General features: G+C 41.2%; 1 protein-coding gene across 7 annotated transcripts in view; it reads left to right on the top strand.

The window, feature by feature from the left end:
• ptprfa (protein tyrosine phosphatase receptor type Fa) overlaps positions 1-25,362 on the top strand; it is a 234,625-nt gene that overhangs the window by 120,424 nt on the left and 88,839 nt on the right. For 6 of the 7 annotated variants that reach the window (XM_034147181.1, XM_034147182.1, XM_034147184.1 and 3 more), the window contains exons 6-10: positions 5,078-5,188; positions 15,831-16,100; positions 17,484-18,065; positions 23,042-23,178; positions 24,308-24,452. In XM_034147181.1, coding sequence (XP_034003072.1) covers positions 5,078-5,188; positions 15,831-16,100; positions 17,484-18,065; positions 23,042-23,178; positions 24,308-24,452 — 1,245 coding nt within the window. Of the gene's footprint in view, positions 1-1,841; positions 1,860-5,077; positions 5,189-8,757; positions 8,770-15,830; positions 16,101-17,483; positions 18,066-23,041; positions 23,179-24,307; positions 24,453-25,362 lie in introns of all 7 variants that reach the window. The other variant, XM_034147179.1, reaches the window with a different exon arrangement.

Below are 25,362 nucleotides of genomic sequence, written 5' to 3'. Positions count from 1 at the left end.
GTCCCCTTTAACAGCCAATCAAATTTTCATGGTTAATCATATTGTATCCAAAGTGCTTTACAATTGTTGGCAACCATTCACACACACAGTCACACACCAGTGGCAGCAGGCTACTGTCAATGGCAGTTCTTGGTCCATTGTCTTGCCATTTAGAGAGCTGAAGCCTCTGAACCACCAAACAACGGATCAGTGGTCAACTTGCTCTACATCCTGAGCCATGAGGCTTATTATTCATGCTTGGAAAAGGCTAAATGGGATATTTTGATGTGCAAAGTTGCTACGATGTTCTAACCGGAAATATAAACACATCTAATCCCTTACTCTACTGCAGAGAAATATCCATCCTAATCCAGACATTGTGAAAATATAATAAAATCCTATTATTTTTCACAATGAAACCCCACAACCCGTCATGAACCTGTCAACCTGTTCTAGCTGTGAGGAGGACGAGGACAGACATCATGGCGGGTCTCAGTACTGCCCTGCCCGGCCCTCTGAAAGCTGCTGATGACCCCTTCATCAGACCCCAGGGGCCACACAGCTTCCAGGCCCCCCCCCCTTTTCTGTCACCTCCTATCTGAAACTTCTTTGTTTTCGTGTGGCCTTAAGAGCGGCATGGTTTATTATCCAGATCCCTGATATCTGCATAGTAACCGTCCCTCTGTCTACTGTTTGCTGCATATAACCTGATATGCCCAAATGGTGCCAGTTACCAAAGGTCACCTACACCAGGGATATTGCTAGGTTAAAGGAACAAACGCTACTACTGTGTGTATGAATAGTACTAGGACTAAACGATTAATCAACTGTATCTAAGTATTGTTTATTCTGTGAGAAAAAAAACGAAAAAAGTATGTCTTTCTTACAGTAAATGATCCAGGTAATTACCCCAAATCAATAGAGTTGGTTCTGAAGCAATTAAATGTTTGGTAGTTAACTTTAATTACCTTAAGTTTATCTTTTGTAAGGATAATTTGACCCAGATGGATATAACTTATTCTGCATCACAACTAAAATTCTAAAGATCTAAAACTAAAATATAGTATTTTGTTGCTAGTTATTATGTGTCATACAATCGTAACTTGTTTAGCACTGTTGTGTGCTTGATTTGAATCCAAATAAAAGCAATTAAAATTGCAATTGTAATATTGTTTAGAGTTTGTTTCGCCCTTAATAGTGAACAGGGAAAACTTTGGCACAAGATGAACTGCTCCAAATGATGCAACTGTTAAAAAAAGACTTCTAGAGTATGCTAATTTCGGGGCATTATGCTACAAAAACCAGCCCTTGAGTTCCTCTCAGCCTTGTTATGGCAGGATGCAGGAAAAATGTTTGATGAAAAGTGTTGACAACAGGTAATGTCAGGGGAGAAGGCAGGTGTTGGGAACTATGATCACAATTGCCAGATGAATAACTTAAATAAGCATCTTGTGCAATAAATAACCAGGTGCACAAATAACAGACTGCAGTTGTAGCTGGGGTTTAAATTCACACATTATTGAAAATAAATGGTGCTTAACAAGAGCTTATGAGGAAAATAAGACATTTGAACAGAGGAAAATGGTTTTCACTAAGAATACATTTTGCACAGTTGTCATTTATGTAATTTATTTTGTTTGGATATTATCAGAAGTGTATTACTCTATCTCAGCTAACATGTTGACATATTGAACATAAAAGAATACCTTACATATCATTGGATATTTGTTCCAGGGTGAGAATAGCATTCTGCTGTGTTTCCTCTCTTTGCCCTCCAGCCATCTTTCTCTGTTTCACCTTTTCTCTTCTCCTTATGCTAATGGTTATTTCTAATCTTATTTGCATTCAAATAACCTCACCAGGTGGTACACCAATCAGAGGTAAGAATGCTGGGTACAGAAAATGTTTTCTCATCCTCCTCCTCTCCTTCATCACCTTCACCTCCTCCACCCGCCACCTAAGTGCGTCCCATTTCCAGCTCGCTGTTCACTTTCCACTATAATCTTCAAAGTGCGTATGGTCTTATATACAATATACAGGTAGACACTTGGCAATGATGATGCTGCCACTTATTTCAACAAATGCCCAACTACTGTTCTCACTGATTTATAAGCAGGTTATCATTATGCTAACACATATCAATACAAAATCAACTCCAACAATTGATCTACAAATTAAAAATGTGTCTGTGGGAGATGATTTTATAAACAAGACAAGTAAAATGTTGATAACTAGCCAGCCAGATGTTGTATTCAGTTTCTAAAAAGTTTGGCGCAGTTGATTTAACCCCAGTTCAGAAATGTGGTCTTTGGTTCATTTCTACATGGTTGTCTAGTATATCCAACATTGCTTACCATAACCCTAAAATATCCATAGGTCTACAAACACTACAAACCAAATACAAGGAAGAGCTCACCTTCGTGGTGTGATTGCAGCATGGAGAACATATATTGTTAACACATTTAAAAGACCAACTGCTACATTATCATATATCCATTGACCATATTACAAAAAATGATATTCATACATGGCACCAAGTGATATACATTAGCCGTTTCGCACAATCACATATTTCAGACAAAGTATTAAATATAGGTATTTAGGGGGTCATAAAATAGCTGTTTATTCTGGGTTTGACTTTGATTGACAGCTATCAATCATCCCTAACAAACCAACCCAGTTGCGTGAATTTTACCAAAAGAGTTCAGGTGGCAAAGCACAACAATCCACACACAGCCAACACATACAAATGTTAGCTTAGCAGCCTACTGTTAGTTCTCGTCAATTTCACAGCCTATGTCATGCTATTGAGGCAGGTAATAAGTCAATGAATCCGTTTTTATATGTATAACCTTACCTATAAAACCTCTGTATCTGCACACTGTCCTTAACATCTGCAGAGAGGGGGACCACATGCTCCATTATTGAAGGCATCTGAAGGTTAGAGGAAGTTTTATCAACTTAAAGGTAGGGTAGGTAAGAATGGAGAAACCAGCTCGAGTGCGCTAGAATTTGAAAGTACGCAGCCTAAAAAAATCTGCCCCTTCCTTCAGACTTCCTTACAGAGCCCCTCCTCCAGCACACACGAACGTGCACATGACCAATGAGGGCACAAGATAAGTTTGTGCACGAGATGGAAGGCTGACAGGCAGGTAGGCCATCCAGTTATCTGACCCGGGCCGGGGCAGATGATTGGTCGTGCTTTTTACAGCGCCACGGCTTCCACAGATGAATTTTTTTATATATATTGTCAAAGCATTTAATGTATTCATTGCTATCGGGATGTTAAGAGCATTCCATGGAATATAACAAAAAGTGTTTCTGAAGTGAATGACCTACCCTACCTTTAAACAAGTCACACCTTCTCTGGCAGCGCTGAAAAACGTGTGTTATGTCAAGAGGTTAAAGCAGACATTTAGAAGCATAAGTTTGCGATTCTCAGGAGACAACCAAAAATGATCATCTAAAAGACCCTCGCCATGCAGAAGTGTTGAATGTGCAATGACAATCACCACAAAGTGGAGGGGGACAAATGGATAAATAGATTAAATTACTTCACACTTCTACAATGGACTGGACTGACTCATAATGGGAGAATGTTTAGATACACAGCTCTTTCATTATCGTTTTTGACACCATGTTTGGTGATATGTAGGAACAAATCTTACCTACATAATGTGTCGATGTGTCAGAGAGAGATTCATTTAATGACATGCATCCCAGATCAAGGTTGATCCTCCTCCATCTCTGGGTTAACGTTCTGCACCACATCCAACAGGGATGTGCCTATACACACATTAATTCAACTGCTGGTTGTTTTTTTCATAAACTAGTTCTTAACATAATCCATCCCATGTTGCATTTCAGGATTGTATTCTGAAATATGTACATTTTTAACCTTTCATTTCTTATTGTCCACTGCAACTGCATGATGTATGTCACATTCACAGCCAATGAAATAATATTGCATCATTTCTAAATATGCATTCCTTATTTTGATCTCAAAGCTAACATCTCTATTGACAATTGGATTTTAAATGTCGTATATAATTGCTATGAAACGTTTATTTAATAAATGGATTTTAATCATGGTGCCAGGTAAGTTGGATCTTTTATTTCCCCAAAATGAAAGGTCTCATTAACTTCTTCTTATTTTAAACAATCCAGTGTTTTTAATTACATCAACATTCAAAGCATTGCATGTTTCTCTATGCATGTTCTCTTGTCACAATTGAAAAGTACATGCTGAGAGTCCCCAAACACACGTTGCTGAAAGCTATTGGGACAAAGTTGGTTTCACAACGGTTTTTCATGTGTTCAAGAACTGCCTTCTTTAACTTGGTACTTTGATAGATTTTTCAAAGGAAAAAACTGAGACCGTCACTTTGGAATGTCAGTACTTACATTATTTACCACCAGGATAAATCAACAACTTCCACGGAAAGACCTTAAATGAATATTGTGTTAGTGTGTAAGTTGTTATAATAGTATAAATAATGTCCAATATGCCTGCCTGCTATGTGGCCCTCAGCCCCAAGTCCATTGGCTCTAAGATTGGCTAACAAATAAAAGTGTCATCTTAAAAAGTGAAGAATAAAGTCTAAAATCATGCCATGCTAGAGGCTTATAGACTATTTTCAGCTGTAGATTAATACTCATTGCATGCACTAGTGGCTATTAATGGAAAGATAATGAGCTACAGTGCCTTTGATCATTGTCATGAAGGAACATCTCACAGAGTGTGAGAATACGAAACATTAGGAATATTAGCAGCCTTATCCTTTAAGCCTCAGCAGTTGGTAGAGAACAGCTGCTTCACCTCGCTCCTGGATCCTCAACTATTAGACATTTGGTCATTGCCTTACATTATAACATAGTGTAGGCCAGCAAATAATAAAGAAAACAAATTGAAATGCGAAACATTAATCCTAAAGCTTGTTTCTATGGTTATGTAAGGATATCAAAGATGGGTTTATCTAGGAAACGAAGGCAAACTAGATGTCCGTTTGATTCTGATTAGTCCACCACCCGTCCTGTGAGTGTGTTTGAACGTGTGAGGTGCAGACCTGAACGCTGACACTTTGGCTTCCCTCCCCAGGAGCTCTCCAGATTGAGAACAGCGAGGAGTCGGACCAGGGAAAGTACGAGTGCGTGGCCGTCAACAGCGCCGGGACTCGCTACTCTGCTCCAGCTAACCTTTACGTCCGAGGTAAGATCCCTCTTGACCCCGACCCATTGCCATTCAGGTCGCTGCCTCCAATACTAAAATCCTCTCACAGCACTGATGCTCTGCCTCTCTGGATTCTACAGTGAAGCCAAACCTGTTGGGACCTGTCCAGTCACACTGTCATTTCCTACTCTCTCTCACTTTTCTGTCTTGTCTTTGTCTCCCGGGAGGTGATTCATGTATTTTGCTCCGATGCCCTGTTAGCTTGCTTGACCTGCCTAACCTCGAGCTGATGGAAGGGGATGGCGGTTCGCTCTTCAAGGTTGAAAGAGAGGTTGGCTGCGGTTCTGCCTCTTTGTTTTGGTGGAGATGGAGATGGGGGTTTACATGTTCAGTCTTGCCACAAGGAGAAGCTAACACCATTGGCTATTGTACATCCTGTGCCAGACAAGCAGGCAGGGGAATTTCATACCTGTCTTCTTCATTTGACTGCATGTGCTGCAACAAAAGCCAGCAGGGTGAAAGCAGGCTCGAGGCGGCTCATAAGTAGGCCTTGTCAACAAACAACTCAATTAGCCTCAGCTAATATCATGTTCTCAAACGCAATTTTCAAAGCAGAAGGGTGATTCATTTCTGCTTTCATCTTTTGTTCTTTTCACATTTTAATGATGATTCTCTTTGATGGAATTTACCTAAAAAAGAACAGTTAGTACCTTTGTTGCACTTTTCTACTATTTTAAGCATAGGCCCATTTTGACCCATTTTCCCAAATGTCATTTTAACCCATTGTCTGAGGTCTAAAGCAGGGCTCATGTCCACATAATGTCGTCATCTTACAAAAAGGTGTGAGCTGGGTCAGCCTATACATGCAATTAATTGAAAAAGCCCTCCCATGTTTCTATGACAACAACATCTTGACAACAGATGACCACGCTAACTGACATTTTTGATGGACTAGCATTGCCCCTTTCCTTGTTATTATCCATACATATGTGATCCTATCGTTTTGTTTGACATTGCTTTCCCCCTTATATTTTGTATGTATAATTATGAATGAGGTTGTCACGGCTCAGTCTGACATCCGTGTAGCAAGGAGAATGATTTGAGAAAGGCGATCACCGGTAGCAACATCCACCCAGTTGATCTGCTTCAACAGATGGGCTTTTTGGTCTTTTCTGAAGAGTTCAAATATTGTCAAATGTAAGTTCAGCGTAAAAAACCGATATGTAGACACTGGCCCTTAGATTGTCAAAGAGGCGTTTTGCATCCAAAACTATTGCATTCCTTCAGCCAGTTGTATACAGATGTTTTATTTTCTTGACAGTTTTTGGTGGGTACATTGCTGGTCCTGCCAACAAGGCATTATGCTACTAGTGTCAGACAGTAATAATGGGCCTACATTCCAGATTTCTTCAAACACAAACACACAGATAAATAAAGCTTCACCAGGGGACATAACCTGCCGTGTCACATTTAATTATTGTCATATCACTTGTGATTGGGCCAGCAAGACACTGAGGCCGAGCACAGACACAGCTCAGACACTTTCTGACCAGGACGTATTCTTACAACTACATTTAGTAGTTCAATGAAAAGGGCACATTTACGAGCTCATAGCAAGTTCTCTGGTGTAACCTTAAGCCGCAAACTCAACAGTGTCAACCCGAGCAAAACACTCAACGATAGCAAAATATGCAGCATCAAACAGAATTGAAGTGAATGATATCTAGCTCCGTTGCATATTGTGGAAACTGATACAGAAGCATCAGTTTCCACATCACAGAGCGCTACCACCCAGGATAAAAATTGCCTTTGAGAACAAAAGCATAATACTTTCCAAGAATCTGTCTCAACAAAAAATGAAGAGATAATTTGTCTGCCCTTCTACACATTGCTATTTTGTTAAAATAATCTTTTTAAACAGAGCCGCAGCCAACACATTCACTTTTGTTTATGATTCTGTATTTCTGCTTCTCTTTCCAGGTTTCTGTCTGTGTTGCTTTAACCTTTGAATATTCCGGTGTGCTGGTAGCTAATGTCTCCATTTTCATCTCACAGTTTAGCTTTGTTTAGTCTTCATCTCCTTCAGCTTTTCACATCTCGTCTTCCTTTGGTTCCTCACTTCACTATCCCTCCTCCGCTCACTGTCACTCACACACACTGTATATTTTCCAGTTCATCTCTCGAATGCTTATCCTTCTATCTACACATGGGGGCAATTGTTAAACATTTACATTGTTTAAAATTGTTGAATGTGCTTCGCTTTTTCTACCTCTTGTATTGGACAGGTGAGAAAGTATTTTAAGTTTGCCGTGTTGGTTGTGAGAGAAGGTGTGTGTTAATGTTGTTGTGCATATACATAACGCTACTAGAATCTCTTGGTCCACTTAGCCTTTAAGAGATAGTTAGCCTCAGTGCTCCATTATAGCACTTTAACACCCTTATTTTATTTACAAAAGACTCTTAGTTTGAAAGTTTGAATTTGAAATTTGAAAGAAATACAACAACAAAACAGACATACTAATGCTATGGGGATGGGATGTAAAGGGAAACACCTAAAGCCTCAAGGAAGCACAACTAGATTAAACTAAATGACCAAATTCATGTAAACTTTGATAAGTGTATACTTTGACATTGTTGCATAATGGTAGCCATATGTAAATATTATGAATTTAAAAAGCTTAATGGAAATGCACTACAATAGTAATGTAGTTATACAAGGCACAGTATGTTCAGGTAATGGGAAAGTGGACCAATAGAACACTCACATTAGCTCCTTTATTCAGTATTAGCACATGAAATGTTCCTCAGTGAGGACTTGGCATATGGCTAAAAAGTACACATTTCCAAGGTGAGTGACTAATCCTATCAAGGGCTATCTCTCTGTGCTCATTGATTCCAAGGCCCAGTGGCTGAGCTCGCTCACAGTCAGAATAAATGTGGGCGGTAAGACAGTGTCTGCTTTGTGTTCCTAATGAAGTCTGGTTGTCAGCAAGCCTCCGCATATTTAATTCTCAGGCTCTGAAGGGCTCAAACACTGCAGGAAAGTAGTGAGGAACATGTGTAATTGTGTGTCTGTTTTTCACTCCTGAGTGGGTGCTCACTGGAATAGCTTTTTGTTACCTTCAAAGTGAGATTAGCACTGATAATGTTCTTTTTTGTCGTTTTGCTTTACGTGTTGGTTTGCACCACATTGCTCTGTGCCTTACTATAGTGTGTGTGTGTGTGTGTGTGTGTGTGTGTGTGTGTGTGTGTGTGTGTGTGTGTGTGTGTGTGTGTGTGTGTGTGTGTGTGTGTGTGTGTGTGTGTGTGTGTGTGTGTGTGTGTGTGTGTGTGTGTGTGTGTGTGTGTGTGTGTGTGTGTGTGTGTGTGTGTGTGTGTGTGTGTCACCTCACTGCACAGGCTATTGTCTCTACTGTGTTGTTCTCACTCATGATGGATAAGCAGATATTTGCCTGTTTTACTCTCTCTGTTTCTCCTTGTCTTCTTCCTCCTACTCCTTATTTCCCCCCCTCTCGTTGTTTACTTTTTATTTTTCACTTTATCTTGAATCCCTCCATCATCATTGCCCCCCGCCATCAAAAAAATACAATCCAAATCTCACCGCTCAGATCAACGTGAAGGTTGGTTCTTTCACTCTTTACCCTCCTAAAGCCCAGGCCTGGCAGACTGGAGCCGTGCTGCGCCAGCTTCATGCTGGGCGCCTCTGGCCCGTCCCGGCCTCTCTCTCAGGACCCTAACCCCATAATGCAACCCCCCCCCCCCCTCTTCCCATGCTACAGTACATGCTTCCTTGCATCACATTATATATTGCTCCATGCAGCAGATTGTGCTTCTGAAATGTTGTGAAATGTGCATGTCTTATTGCTTTTGCACAAAATATATACGTACATTTCCCCACTAGGAAAGGTTCTATAGGAGGATGTGACACGGAAAGGCCTTTGAGTAAAGTAGCAACTGTGTGAGGAGCAATGTATTCTTCCTTTTGTTTTTCAATGTCACATGACAGGAAGTTCAGTTTACATTTAGGTTTCAGTTGGGAACCAATGGTTCACAGAGATTTATTAAGAATAAAAATGTTGCCTCACCATCAGAAAATAAATGTTGGCAGCAACAAATATGACATGTATAATATATTTATTAGATCTCAGTGACAAAAGTGTCTCTTCCTGTTGTCACTGGAATGAACTTCATTACATATTGCAAATTGTAACTGTTAATTTCTCACACGAAACAATGCAAACCTAATTTGGTGATACAGTTACAGTGAACTATATTAAAAACTGAGTGCCAGCACCATCCCAGGTCAAATATGCAAAACAAAAAGCAATAGGATTTGTTAAATGTCTTGTTGCTGGATGAAACATTTGAGAAACCTGTTTCCTGATATTCATATTACAGATGTGTAACATATTACTAAGAGACATCTGCCATTCCAAACTGAGAAACAAAGATACAAATAAGTCATCACCTTGTAAAAATGTATAGTAATTTTAAAATAATCCCAACATTACTTATTCCTTAATGACGGAATTATTTTTTGCCAATGAACCCCAAAACAATTAAGTACCAGCAACAAGTGCAAACCGTCACTGATTTAAACATGTGGTTAGCATCGCAACTTCTTGGTTAGGGTTAGGCAACAGACTGACCTTTTATGGTTAAGGAAAATACGTTTGTTACATTACTGATGTTACATATGTAAATTAAGTATGTGACGTCCGTGAGGAAAGTTACTTACCTCACATATGTACGACTAATAAGTCCATGGTTTCACAACGGACACAAAATGCGGCCTTCTGGGTAAATGGCATTATACATGATTTTTCTCCAATAAATGTAATTGCATAGGTTTGAGATGAATGGTTAACAGAACCTTCACAAAAACATTGATACTTGCATGGTTTTTGAATATCAACTAACTAGGGACAAAGAGATCATGATGATGTGTCACTCAACTCACGCCTTTCCTGGTGAGGGAACAAAAACGTTACATAATTTATAACCATAACATCATTTGAGTATGTGCTCACTTCACAGAATGTTGTGTCAGTGTCATGATGTCCTCTCTGCATGCTGATAGTGTTGTTATTGTCTTGGCTAATTCAAAGGCATGGCTCATCCCAGCTCTCATCGGCTGTCTGACCACCATTAGTCTGAGCGGCAGCCTCTGAGCACACACTCTGCTCTTATCTCAGAAAACTACACTCTCTAGAAGAAGCAAATAGCCTCAAACATGTTTACAGCCTTTTCAAAGACTCTCACTGCTGGATCATTAATAGGAGAATGCTGAAGAGCTCAGAAATGGAGGGGGAGTGAAATGCTATTGGAGAGAGTTTAAGCCCAAGCTGGGCTAGTTTAGGTTTGATAGATTTGCAGACATGTGGTGCAGCTTGTTGGTCATCTTCTGTGTTACAGTAGCTTTTGTTCTTGTTTCTTCATTGATTTGACGTATGTTTGAAGTCAAAGGGTACACATTAGGATTCTAGGAAAAAAACATTACATCTGTTATTTTTGACGTGGTAGGAATGTGAAAAAATGTATTGTGACCCAATACATAATCGCTTTTGAATAATAAATCTAGTGTGGAACTGAGTAGCCCTTTGTATAAAGCTTCACATACTGGCTGAATGGGCAACTACTTTAGCGTAATATAACTTAGTTGGTACAACTTCAAACTAAAGTCGATTTCAAGGGTTTGTATCCCAGAAAAAAGCTTTAGTGCAGAGTGCAGGATGGGATGAAGGCCCATTAATACTGCCGTCACCTTTGGCACAGAATGTGTGAGTCTCAGAATGAGAACTCAGTCTGAAGTGACTCTTATCTTCAGTGAGCTACAGCATTACGTGTTTCATCTCCATCCTTTCCACATGAGAAAAAGAGGAATATTTTAAGTTATAAAGCTCTAATGACATATTGCTCAGTGCAGTTCACCACCAGAAATGTTGCAAAAGTTTCCTAAGCCCTGTCCATGGTTACATTACAAAGTCTTCATCAGCACAATGCTTTGTGTGGATGATGCACTTATCATCACATTTTGTCATGTCCATTCTGATGAATGCTTTGGCCAGCATGTAGCTACTGGATGTTTTGAATAACAGCCAATTCTAGCAAGGAATTTATTCCCATTTCTGCTTACCTAGTTCAGTTGCTAATCAAAGGGCCCGTCATGCTTCTTGTGCCAGGCACTCTTCAAAGTCATCTTTCTGTCAGACAGGAAGTGATAAAAAAAAGGGAATTCTACCTGTCGTAAACATGATTCTGCTTACTTTTTATTAAACATAAGAACTTTAAATTAATATTGCACTGAATCGGGCGATTATTAGCCTACCCATTATAATTAAAAATACAGGTTTACTTTTTGATTAAACCGTTAGAGTGATGCATGTAAGAGGACTTTTTCATTAATATGTACATAGTTAAGAAAAACTTGTTTAAAGTAAATGTGACAAAGAGAAACTTGCAGAATCATATGTACCTCTCTTTGTTTGACTTCCACGGAGACTGTGTATGACCTGTGGTACCAAGTCGAAGTTCTGATTATGAAATATGATAGAATGAACATTAGACTTAAACCTGAGATGTCATCAATCCAGTGGAAGAAATAAGCTTCTTCTACTTGAGATGCCAATCACCGCATTTATCAATTGAATATGCTTGATGCCTGTCTATAACTCCTGCAGTATGCATGCTGCTACCTCTCCTGCTTGCATACAGATGTTTGCTTCCCCACCCATCGTAGCTTCTCCTTTAACTCTAGCTATTCCTTTATTAGGACTTATCTTCTCTACCTTCTCCCTTTTTCTCTTGTCTCTTTTATCTAGCATGCCAACAAAGATATGTGTTTGTCTGCATTCTAACTATTAGCTCATCCTTATGTGCATCTGTTATTTCTGAATGTCCTTGTGGCGACTGTGTAGAAAACTCAGTCTCACCCTGTGTCAGTACCTCAGTCATCCAACCATCAGGCCATTGTGCACACTAACAGAAGCAACTCTAACAATAATCCTGTAACTTATGACTAAGTTACATTTTGTCATGACATTGTGAGCATCTTCCTTGTGAACAAGTTACGTTATGGTTTCTAATTGACTAATATAAGGACATGATGATTCCCTCAGTGCTGGCCAGCACATTGATAACATCCAGCATCAGAAACCACAACTGTGATGATCCTCAACAAGCAAACATCTCAGTGTTATCTGTCTTAAACTAAACTGAAGCTCCTTCCTTGAAAATGTAAATTAATATTATCTATATTTTAAATTATACTATAGTTGCTATTCAATATAGGTCTCAATGCCTTGGGATGTACCGTATGATCTAATTTGCTTAGCCTGTGGCCACTCTGACAATTGATGGATGGATATGTACAACTCATCGGTATTACACACATAATATTTACATACCCCTTCTAGAATTGCTACCTGAATGTAGTGGAGGATTCGAAGATCTTAATGACCCTAATGAAATGAAGGAGTTGAAATATCAGGGAGTGATGGCACCACAGATCCACCTTAGGCTAACCACGGTGTCTCAGTCAAGAATGAATAAACATGAACAGATTATCAAAGATCCAAATGTATTCCATCGATCCTTCCATCCTTCCTTATCCGTTTATCTGAAGTGCGGTTAGAGTGGTTGCAGTTCCTGAACATGGTTCCTTACTTCCCTTTCCCTGGCCAAATGAACCAGCTCCAACTGGGTGATTCAAAGACATTCCTAGGCCAGCGTGGAGATATAATCGCACTACGTGGTCCTGGGTCTGTCTTGTGTCCCTCAAATCTCATGTAGGATATGTCAGCCAACCCCTGGAGCATACCCATTTTGTCCGCTTGTACGATGGAACGTGTTCTTTAGGTCATGACCCATCCTTCATGACCATACAGTGAGAGTAGGAAAGATTGAGAGCTTTGCCTTCTGGCTCAGCTCTCTCTGCATCAGATGGTGCAGTAAAGCTACTGCAATACCGCTGCTGCTACTCCTAGTCTTCAGCCCTTCCATGTTTCCCCTCACTTGAGAACAAGACCCCTTGGGGTAAGGATTCATTCAATACTCGGAGCAGACAGTCCATTAATGTCCAGCTGAGAACCATGGCCTCAGATTTAGAGCGGCTGAATCCGCATTGTTTCTCCTCAATCTAAGGTTTGTCTATTGACTGGACTCTCCCAAGGCTAAATGGAGCATATTACACAAATAGTGGCTTTAAACATCACTTTGCTGATTAAGCACCATAAATAACCTTCCATAATTCATAACTAGTAGGTTCTTCTTACATTTCTCTTTTAGTTCTGTGAGGATGAATCATTTGGAAAAGCTACTAAACACATAATTCAAATTGCACTCATGTAAAACTGAAATGTTTGCAAAATGTTAATTTGCATTTAGATTCTTTAAATTAGAAACAGTTCTGATGTTATGCTGGCCAACTGAGGTTGACTCATCCTTACTGTCCTACATACCCCCCCCTTCACTGTGGTAATGATATCAACAGGTATTCCAATGTGATGATGTCTATCAGTGAGACCTCTGATGTCTTACTGGCTGTAGTATTACCACTTACCAACAGAAGATCAATGGGGTTATGAAATGTAGAGTCCTGGTTTTTGCTGTGCACCTGCTCAAATGTAGATTCTTGTCCCAGAACTGCCATGCAATAAAAGCTCATGAGAGATCTATTCATCCTCAAATATATTCGAGGTTGAACCCAGCCTAAAGTCTCTGAACATAAAACAATACGAAGTTTCTTTAGAAGGCACCGAGTCGACCATCCACTGATATGAAGAAGCCTCGTTATATCGTCATACATGTTGCATAACCATTAAACAAATGTAATGAAGAATTATCATGAATTGACAATTATGACATAATAAAGACAACATCTATTGAAATATTCTGTGACTTTTAGTCATGCGCTAATTAAAGCAAACAATTGAACATAGACTTCTAATAGAGAGGTATTTGGTTTCCATGTTGATTCTTAGCACCGCCTCATCGGCATTGATCGATAATGGTATTGATCCTGAAAATAAATATCCTTGCTGTCGGGTTGTAAAAATTCTAATTTGAAGTCCACCAGCATCCAGCATGAGACCAGCTACAAAAAGAAAGATTTCCCTTGAGCCCCCACCCAACTAACCTAGCAGTTTGCCCCTAAATCTTCCTTCTTTACTCCTTTATAGCTCTCTTTCTCCTCTCATCCTCCTTCTCTTCTACTTCATGTTCTCCGGTGCTTCAGCCTCCACAGGAATGAATGCCAGCCGTCTGGTTTCTGAGTGTGCCTCTTCCTATGCCAGCACACAATGCTGTTCTTGTATGATCAGTGCCCAAAACACTATTTCCCCTCCCCGACAAAATGACTCAAGAAGTCACTGAATTATCAGTTATATCAGCAAAACATGATGTACCTATACCAGTGCTACTTACCAGTTAGCATCACTACTTCTACATCTGATTTTATTTCTGAAGTACACGATGATAGAACTCTTCCCTCTCTGTGGTTAAACCAAGATCAAACCTCAAGAAAAGCCTCTGATCCGCAGTGTAAGCGCCCCACACCCATATACCAGCCCGCAGCTTATATTACACTCTGTGAGTCAGATTTCCCTGACTCTGTGTTCGCCTAAGTCAAGAGAGCTTCACTTGTGCAACACGGCCATCTGCTAATTTAACGACACACAGTACTGTTACACTAATTCAGATGCAGTGTAATGAAATCCCAGCTCTTAGGGGGAGATTTCTGTGGAAGGGAGCTCACAATAGGGGAGAATTCTTCAGTATTCTCTACAGCCTTAGCATCAGGATGAGATGGGAGTTCTCCACACAGGCAGCACAGAAGACTTCAGGTGCATTGTAATCCCTGCAGCCCAGCAGGAAACCCCAGATACTCCAGAGAAATCACACGCCTTAGGCACAGGCTCTCAATTTCCTCCATTTCCAAGTGAACCCTAATTTATATGTATTGGAGAAAAGTTGGCGTATAATAGGTAATGCCATATGAACATCATGGGGCTCCAAGAGGCAAACTAATGTGTGTTAGTTCCAGACTGTAAAGCGTTCCAGCACAATGCCTTACGTTGGTGAGACCAAGATGCTTCTGAATGACATTTAAGTGGAATTTATAGGAATATTTAATTGTATTATTATGGTTAGAAACATGTCTAACAAAAACTGTAATATATACTATATTTTATATCTCTTCTGAATGGTCACACTTAAAGGGGGGGCATGACATCTTCTGTTATAAAGGGTGATAATGATTCAGAATAATGCCAATGCTACGTACGTTGTAGTACCGCCGTTTGGCCACTACAAAAGTTTGCTTCAACCGGCGCACTTCCCCGGGGCTTGGCTGTATTTCAAAATGTGTGAGGAGGGGATATTTCTGAATAACCTGAGGTAACCTAGTTATACTGTTCTTGTGTTATATGGCTTTAGAACAAAAACACTTACAGTATTTCCAATATAACAAGCAGGAGAAAAGTTCAGAGCGTAACAACCTTGATTCTGTATAAAATAGTCTAAACCTAACTTAAGAGCATGATGGGACAGTACAGCTGTTATTCAGTTCTAACGCGCTGGTGCACAGTAAAATCCAGGCCAGTGATTCATGACGTCTGCCAGTGGTCCTGTGACCCCCCCCTCCTCAGTATCCTGTCTAACTCCCCCTCTCTACCTCCTGCAGTTCGTCGTGTACCTCCCCGTTTCTCCATCCCCCCCACCAATCACGAGGTGATGCCCGGCGGCAGCGTCAACCTCACCTGCGTTGCGGTCGGTGCCCCCATGCCTTTTGTCAAGTGGGTGAGTGGCGAGGTGGAGCTGACCCGGGAGGAGGAGATGCCGATTGGCCGAAACGTGCTGGAGCTCACCAACATCCGCCAGTCTGCAAACTACACCTGTGTGGCCATCTCCTCCCTGGGCATGATCGAGACCACCGCCCAGATCATTGTCAAAGGTCAGAAACCTGGATCAGTATCTAAATGTCTGAATTATTTTGTGATGACAAATTCAATTAGCGCTTTGTATTTGATTGTATTTGTTTATCACATGCTTTTTGTGCCTATTACGAGATGTTTTTTGGTACTGTTTTAAAGAGGTCCAACAACTAAGCGATTTCACTAAGCCCTAGTTGTATGGAAGTCCAGGAATGCCAGTGTCCATATGAAATTATTTTTTCAAGTTACAATTTGTTACAATTTGTAAGTTCATTTCCAAAAAGTATCAAATGCTTTCTCACTAGCTTTCCACTGCTTCTCACTGTACAATGCGGTTGAAAGCTCTGACAAATGTTGGACCTTCAATCTAAGATAATCTTTTCACAAATGAATGTTCTAGCAATTCTTCAAATGAAATATCGTGCAAATTGGAAAGGTTTATCCCTGCAGAGGGGTTTTAGTGCGTAATAAGCCTGGGCAAATGTTGAGTCACCATCAGCTAGGGATGGACAGAGGGGGTGAAGGGGGTCTGGTGCCTGGGTGCTATACCCCTTGTACAAAAAGGAGGGTCCAAAATGATTTGACGTTAGTCCAAGCCACCAAGTAAACACTACATGAAATCATTACTCAGACTTACTTGCACATTCTCACAAAACAACGATAGTAGGGTTGAGATGCCAATTTAACCTTGACATATAAATTGGGGTGTTTTTTGTTGTTGCCTAAACAGAGAAAACGTTTTTAAAATGTCGTCATTTTTTTATTTACTTTCACTTTGCCTGGATAGGTACACATCTGACATTATCCAAAGTAGGCTTATAACATAGACATGCATTGATTTCTGGTTACCCTGTTAAGTACACAGTATAGCTTATTATATTTTATAAGGTTAAAAAAAGCCACTTAATATTTAGCCTTTTAAAAAACGTTTTGTTATATGTTAAATACTCTAATGTCCATGATTGTTTAACCTTATGTTCTTTTCAATTGTGTACACAAATACTGTTATCCAAGAGCATACATTTTTTAAACTGTGTCCACAATTTATGAACTTCTGTGCATGAACTGTAATTGGATTCGCTCCAAGACACCTGAGGGCTCCATATGAAACTAACAAATAGTTTAGCTCTATCTTGTAAACATTCAGGACAGTATCTCTTCTGTGTATGCATTAAAAATGTGAACTTGTGATGAACTCCAGCTCTGGTTATGTCGACTACAGATGGGTTCAGGCCTGCGTGGCAGCATAACACCAACATAATAATACAGGCCCTGTGCCGATGAGGAGAGGCTTCTGAATGATAATGAACCCACAGCCTGTTTTGTTGAGCAGCTCCATGCCCACAGAGCTTCAGCAGTTGTTCCTTCAGATATCTGACAGTTTTTTCTCTGCTCTTTAACAGCTCTGCCCAGGCCACCCACCTCCCTCATTGTGACAGAAACCACGGCCACCAGTGTCACCCTCACCTGGGACTCTGGCAACCCAGAACCAGTATCCTACTATGTGATCCAGTACCGTGCCAAAGTGTCCGACAACGGCTTCCAGGAAGTAGACGGGGTAGCCACGACTCGATACAGCATTGGCGGCCTCAGCCCATTCTCGGAATATGAGTTTCGTGTCATGGCCGTCAACAACGTCGGGCGGGGGCCTCCCAGTGGAATTGTAGACACCCGTACAAGCGAGCAGGCCCCTTCATCCCCTCCTCTTCACATCCAGGCACGCATGCTGAGCTCCAGCACCATGCTGGTCCAATGGGAAACTCCAGAAGAGCCCAACGGACAAATCCGAGGCTACCGGGTTTACTACAGCTCGGAGCACGACGCCCCCCTCAGCGCCTGGCAGAAACACAACACAGACGACAGCATGCTCACCACCATCTCAGGCCTCACCGCTGATATCACCTACAGCCTGAGGGTGCTGGGCTTCACCTCTGTGGGAGACGGGCCTCCCTCTGAAGTTCTGCAGATCAAGACCCAGCAGGGAGGTGAGAGCACGCTCAGTATGGCAGTGCCAAGATATGGCACAAAAACACTCATACTTTAACACTGCATTTCACACAGGAGGGTGCCACTGGGTCGGAATTGTGCTAGGTTGTTTTGTAGCTACAGAGGTAGAGCCAGGAAGTGAACATATTTTTGATAATTTACTTCTAGCAAATGCACATTTTTAACACTCAATTATTCACAATGTTGTTTTTATTTATTCTTGGCTACTTAGATGCAGTGGAGATGATTCAGAACACATATATATTTTATCAACTTAAAAAGCTATGAAGGCACACAGAGAGTTTCCCTTTACATCTGCAGCAGGCAGAGCGGTCGTTTGCCGTCATATCTATGTCCACTCATACATGTGAAGTAGTTCTTGTATTCCTCTCCTTGAGCTCTGGTTAGGTTTCCTTCCATTCCTGAGACACTTGTATGTCTTTTCAGCCCTTATTCAACACTGCACTGTTCAATGCTAGTGTGAGTGGAAAAGTGACACAATAAAATAATAATATAATAAATATACTCATGTGTGCTAAACACACTTGCTTTTTGACTGTGCTGTTGATATAAACAACAGCTCAATATGCAATGTTTGAAGGAAATTAAGTGCTACTCAGTTTTATAATAAATAAAAATAATTAGGCGACGGCATGGCATTATGGTAAGACTGCTACTCAAAAGTAATCAATTATCCCATTTTGCATCCTCTAGGATTTTTGTATTGGTTGTTACACTTCAAACTAATTATTTTATATTGAAATCCATCCACGTTATTTTGTTGTCGATTGATGATGGAATAATACCTGTAAAAACAGTTTTAAATAATTTTGAGTTAATGTACTAGGAAACAACAACACAACCAGCAGCATGGCATAAGCAACAGTCTACAGCTAACAGTCATTGGAGCCAACATGCTGTGGTAGCCTCTAATGACACCTCCATTAAGGAAATGGATTCGGGAATTGCCGTACCTCCAGTCCCTACAGACGCTCAAACTGTTGTAGAGTTTTGTCTTTTAGATTGATGCTTGGCTGTTTGCATCAAGCCACACATGGACTTCAATGTGTGTGTCAGAGCAAGGGACATAAGCAGAACAACTAAGTCACAGTTAATTGGAATAAATTAGGTCACACTGATTTCCCCCACATCACCTGGAAAATGAAGAAAAGCATAAGTGTAATGTGAGACATCAGTCCATCAGACAGTTACCAGCTGAGATGAACACAGCGGGTAATATCTGCAAGGATACTGAGGAGCATACAGTTCAAGGTTCAAGGTTTTTATTTTGTCATACAAACATAGCTACAGTGTAGTTATGACGATGAAAATCTTAGGTCACAGGCTCCTCCAACAGTGCAACACAATAACACAGATAAACAGAAATATAGTAGATAATAAATACAAAAATAGTTTGAAATAGTGCAATAAGAGTCTATATGCAAGTTATTGGAATATGATTAGATAAATAATTTCTAAGTAGCAGATGAATGTTATGGATGTTGTTTCAGCAGTTCAGTTGTTTAACAGTCTTATTGCCTGTGGTATGAAACTGTCCCTGAGTCTGGTGGTTTTAGTCCGGATGCTGTGGTACCGCCTGCCAGACGGCAGCAGACAGAACAGTTTGTGGCTGGGGTGATGGGGGTCTTTTATAATCCTGAGGGATTTCTTCCTGAGCCGCTGGGAGTAAAGGTCCTCCATGGATGGCAGCTCCGTCCTGGGGATGTTCTGTGCAGTTTTCACCACCCTCTGTAAAGCCTTACGATTAAGGATGGTGCAGCTGCCGTACCAGGCCGTGATGCAGCCAGTCAGGACCCTCTCTATGGTGCACCTGTAGAAGGTCAGGATATCTCTATGGTGCATCTTTAGAAGGTCAGGATGCTCTCTATGGTGCACCTGTAGAAGGTCAGGACCCTCTCTATGGTGCACCTGTAGAAGGTCAGGACCCTCTCTATGGTGCACCTGTAGAAGGTCAGGATCCTCTCTATGGTGCACCTGTAGAAGGTCAGGACCCTCTCTATGGTGCACCTGTAGAAGGTCAGGATCCTCTCTATGGTGCACCTGTAGAAGTTGCAGAGTATCCTGGAGTCCATTTTGAACCTCCTTAGCCTGCGGAGGAAGAAGAGCCGCTGTCAAGCTTTTTTGGTGATGGTGGTAGTGTGAAGAGTCTAGGGCTGCACGATTTGGGGAAATAATCTAATTGCGATTTTTCTGACAGATATTGCGATTGCGATTCGATTTGCGATATTTGTTTTTAAGCGACCCAACCGAAGTTTATTGTAAAATGCGGCCATATCTCCGGCTAGGAAGGTCGTATCAACGTGCTCCCGTCTCTAGCCAGAGCTACGAGTGAAATAACTAAACTTACATGAAACTTCCATTGGGTTGCTTTAAAGTCAAGCTTCAGTTTAAGATTCCCCTTGTAATAGAAACATGTGATGGAGCATTACTAACCTGACTCAGATGTTTGTTTCACCAAACCATCTAGGAAAGCTCCATTGGAAGCCATTTGGAAAAGGGCAGGCACTTTCCAAAATACTTGGCAGGTGATTGGATCAATCTGTCTATCACCTTCTATCATGGGCCACTTCTGATTGGTTAACAATGGCTGGTACATGTGGAGCACAGCACTTCTGATTGGTGTGGATGACTGACACACAAGATGAAAAAATCGCTTTGCGATTTGATAATCGCATCATTTCAAATCGCGATTTCGATTTCAAATCGATGAATCGTTCAACCCTAGAAGAGTCCATGTCAGGTCCTCAGTGATGTGGACCCCAAGGAACCTGAAGCTGCTGACTCTCTCCACCGTAGTCCCATTGATGTCGATGGGGGCGCGTCCCTCTCCCTGCTGCTTCCTGTAATCCACAATCAGCTCCTTTGTTTTGCTGACCTTGAGATGGAGGTTGTTCTCCTGGCACCAAGATGTCAGGTTTTCGACCTCCTCTCTGTACGCCGTCTCGTCGCCGTCTGTGATCTGGGCGATGACGGTCGTGTCGTCAGCAAACTTCACGATGGTGTTGGAGCTGTGTGTGGCCACGCAGTCGTGTGTGAACAGGGAGTAGAGGAGAGGGCTGAGCACGCAGCCTTGAGGGGCTCCGGTGTTGAGGATCAGGATGGAGGATGTGATGTTTCCCACCCGCACTGCCTGGGGTCTGCCCGTCTGGAAGTTCAGGATCCAGTCACAGAGGGCGCTGTTGAGCCCTCGGGATGACCAGCTTGGAGGGCACAATGGTATTGAATGCTGAACTGTAGTCAATGAACAGCATTCTCACAGATGTGTTCCTCTGGTCCAGGTGTGAGAGGGCAGTGTGGATGGTGAGGGCTATGGCGTCGTCTGTGGACCTGTTTGCTTTTCTTTTTGGGGACAGGAACGATGGTGGAGTGTTTAAAACATGTGGGGACTACAGACTGCAGCAGGGAGCTGTTGAAGATGTCTGTGAACACCTCTGCCAGAGGGCAGGGCTCTGGCTCCTGATCCTTCTCTGCACCCCCAGCCTGGCTGCTCTCAAATCGTGCCAAAAAACTGTTCAGCTCGTCTGGGAGAGATGCGTACGCAGACACTCCCGCAGCACCCCCCGCTGCTCCTTTGTAGTCTGTCATTGTTCTTTGTCCCGCCCACATGTTCCGGGTGTTACAGCCTCTGAAGTCAGCCTCCACTTTTTCTCTGTATTGTCCCTTTGCACTGCTGATATCTCTCCGGAGTTCATATCTAGTTTTCCTTTACTCCTCCAAATCTCCAGCTCTGTGCGCGTGTGTGTAATATTGAGTTTTCACACACTTTATCCTGAAGTGAACTGAAAATAGAGGAATAATAATAACATTTCATTCGCAGAGAGCCTGTTTTTCAATGCTTTTCTTAGCTTACTGTGGCTAGAAGAAGAATGACAGAGCTGCAATAGGAGATTAAACCACCCAAATACAGCTGACCCACTTTATTTATTTTTGGAATAGAGTTCAGCACCCTTGTAGGCCGACATGAATCATTTGGACTTAAATGCGTATAACAAAGTCTAGTAACTTGTATCAGACTGTGAAGGAGTGTTTCTACTCGTTGTTTTATCAGCACATTACTGTTATTAATGTCACATTTTTCTCAAGGCATGCCATCTATTTTGAGACTGTCTATTACATCATATCACCAGAAGCTCTGGGAACTTTAAAAGCAACTCATACAGTCAAATGTGTTCAAGCATTTGTACTTTTTAACAAAAGGAGGGTTGAAACCGAGCCAAGTGCTATCCACACTGATCATGAAGCTGTAGATCCATCCTCTATTAAAGGGGCCCTGTTATGATTTTTGGGGGTTTTCCGTTACCTGTAGTGTATTCTATAGGTTTGTGTGCATGTAAATGGTCTGCAAAGGCTAAAATCCCAAAGTTCCCTCCAGAGGGAGTTTCTCTCCAACACACCCCCCCCCCCCCCCTGCCTGAAACTTTTGTGACATCACTAAAATCTGGCTGTGATGAAGGTATTTTCCACCTGTTTTCAAAGATGACAAATATTAAGGATATTAGAGTGATTGCAAAACTTTAATTTCATTTCTAAGTAGCACAGGAGAGAAAAAACATGTTTGCCTCTCAGGGCTCCTGCTGACAATTGTGAGTAAAATGAATCTATAAATCACCTAAGAGCATTTGAAGGTGATTCCATCCTTTAAACCTCTCCAGCTTAGTTTCTCTTCTGAATACTGATGAGTATTGGCATTTCTCTGTGGCCGACCTCCCTCTTTCGTTCCACATTCACTGAGGGTTCTTACATCTAGTCCTACAATCATTCTTTTTTGGGGGAGTTTGGGCCTAAGGACAGAGGATGTACAGTCTGTAATGTCCGCTGAGAGAAATGTGTAATTTGCGATGTTGGGCTGTATAAATTACATTTGCCTTGAGTTTGATTGTGTATCTCCACCATGTACTGTCTCGTTCTCAGTTCCTATCTTTAAGTCTCTTCATGTCTTTGTTTCTTCCTCCAGTCCCCTCTCAGCCGTCTGGTTTTGAGGCTGAAGCCGAGCTGGACTCTCGCATCATGCTGTCCTGGCTGTGGCCGGTCCAGGAGCCAATCATCAGCTTTGAACTGCTGTACTGGGAGGAGAGCAACCCTCGGGACAAGGTCACTACCACCTTTAAACTCTTTACGCTTAAAGAAATGGATGCATTTTAAGTCTGTGATTATTGTTATTCTTTGAATTATTATTATTAAATTATACGTTTCACAGAGGATTTACATTTATTTGTATTTATTATATTGCTATTTGTCATAACGCATTATTTTGTTGTATTTGACGACACACCTTTTTGCTCCTTTTTCATTGGTTGTTACAACTTGTGTCCTTGTGAATGATTATAGGGAAGATTTGCCTTTTTATGTAGCAACCAGTACTGGTAAATGTAGTCAATATAATTAATTCCTCATTACATCCTATAACTTGAACTTGCTTGTGGAGCCCTCCCTGCAATACCTACATACTGTACCTACATCAGGATGCATTGTACAAGACACTAACTCCTACGGCCTGGCAATATTATTTGCTCGGCTAATTCAGCAGCAGCCTCAGCCTCTCTATACAGCTACAGTATACTCTAAATGTTCTTAAATGTCCATGCCCCCATGGCAACCCAGTTTCAGAGAGTCAAAATCAAAGCTGAAACTGCATGTAGTTGGTCATGGGTCCACCTTCCTTACCGTCTAGTGTCATAACGGAACTAGATAAAGGGAGCACAGATTGCAGTCAATTTAGCACTTTGTAAAGCACTTTGAATTGCCTTGTGTTGAAAGGTGCTATATAAATAAACTTGCCTTGCCTTGCCTTGCCTTGCCTTGCCTTACCGACAACATTTACCATCAAAACTGAAAGGACTTACAAAAACAGGTGGCACATTTTCCAATGAAGCATTATCTCATTTTATGTGTCATGAATGAGAATTGTATCTTTATCTCCAAAGCCAACATCCTTAGTTTACTACAAGCATCAGTGCCTTCTCTCATCTGACTTATTTTAAGAAAGCACATGATAGGATTTTGGTATTTTGATTGTGTTCACTTCATACTGAATTCAGGGATTGTCAAATAAAAACCCAGGTAATAATAATAATACTAATCACAATTATGACAATGGTCACAAATAACAAAAACAGTCACTTAAAAAACTGTCAACATCCGATAATTAAAAGGGTTGGGATGGGGGTCACTTGTGTATATAGCTTTGCTTAATGATCTCATGGTTGCATTTTCTCCACAGCGTCATGCCACCTTTGGCCCAGCCGGCTCCTATGCAGTGGACGGTCTGAAGCCAGACACACTCTACATGTTCTCCCTGGCAGCAAAGTCTGTGATGGGTTTAGGAGTGTTTACTCAGCCCATTGAGGCCCAGACCGCCCAATCCAGTAAGTTCTAAAGCCTTTCAATGTCACCTTCACACATGTAAGTCAAAAATAAAACATGACTCACTGTTGCCTTTCAATTTTGATATATTCTATGATCCAACTATCTACTAATTACAAATGAACTATGAGCTGTCAACGTGAAGTCATATCCACTGACAGGTAAGTGATGTTGGACTAGTGTGTGAAGCAGCATCTGACTCTACCATGTGTGAGTTCAACTGCAAAGGTAAAACATGAAAGGTCAGCATTTAAGTGAAAGATGTTCCTTCTCGGTGACCGTCCAAAAAGTTCAATCCAGCCCTACATTTACTGATGTGATGGGGAAAACATGTACCGTTTTGTTTTTATTCTAATACTTTTTGTCTTTTACAAGTCAAATATCATAGTAGAATAAAAAGTGAATTGCTAGATCAAATCATATCAGTCCCCCTTGCGCTTGAGCTACGAAAACAAAGCCCTTAGTCGTCATTGGTGCCAGTTTTCTCCGAATCCACAGGGTGCATATGGACACATGCACATTCTGTGAAAAAAGCAAGAAGTCAATGGATGTTATTAGAAGAACGCTATAAACATGCAACTTCTCAAGTCCTGGGAGGAAATGTAAACTTGAACGCCTGTATTGGACTCCTATGTGTAGTTGCGTAACATAATGACATCACTACGTAATACTTGCGCTTAATTGGGCCCCTTTAATTGTATTTAATAATTTTTTCCTGCATGTGTTGCCTGTATATAGTTATGGATTGATTACATTAGCAACGTACTGTATGTCTACTTTTGAATGCACACAAATCATATGAAAACATGCATTTAAATACTTTGTTGAAGTTGGAACCAGAGAAGTAACTGTAATGGAGAGCTACTCACATCAGCATTGACAGAACAGAATATTGAATGCAATGAATCTAAA

This window comes from Trematomus bernacchii, unplaced genomic scaffold (assembly GCF_902827165.1).
Source record: "Trematomus bernacchii unplaced genomic scaffold, fTreBer1.1, whole genome shotgun sequence".
NCBI lineage: Eukaryota > Metazoa > Chordata > Actinopteri > Perciformes > Nototheniidae > Trematomus > Trematomus bernacchii.
This window is presented reverse-complemented; position numbering and strand designations above follow the sequence as displayed.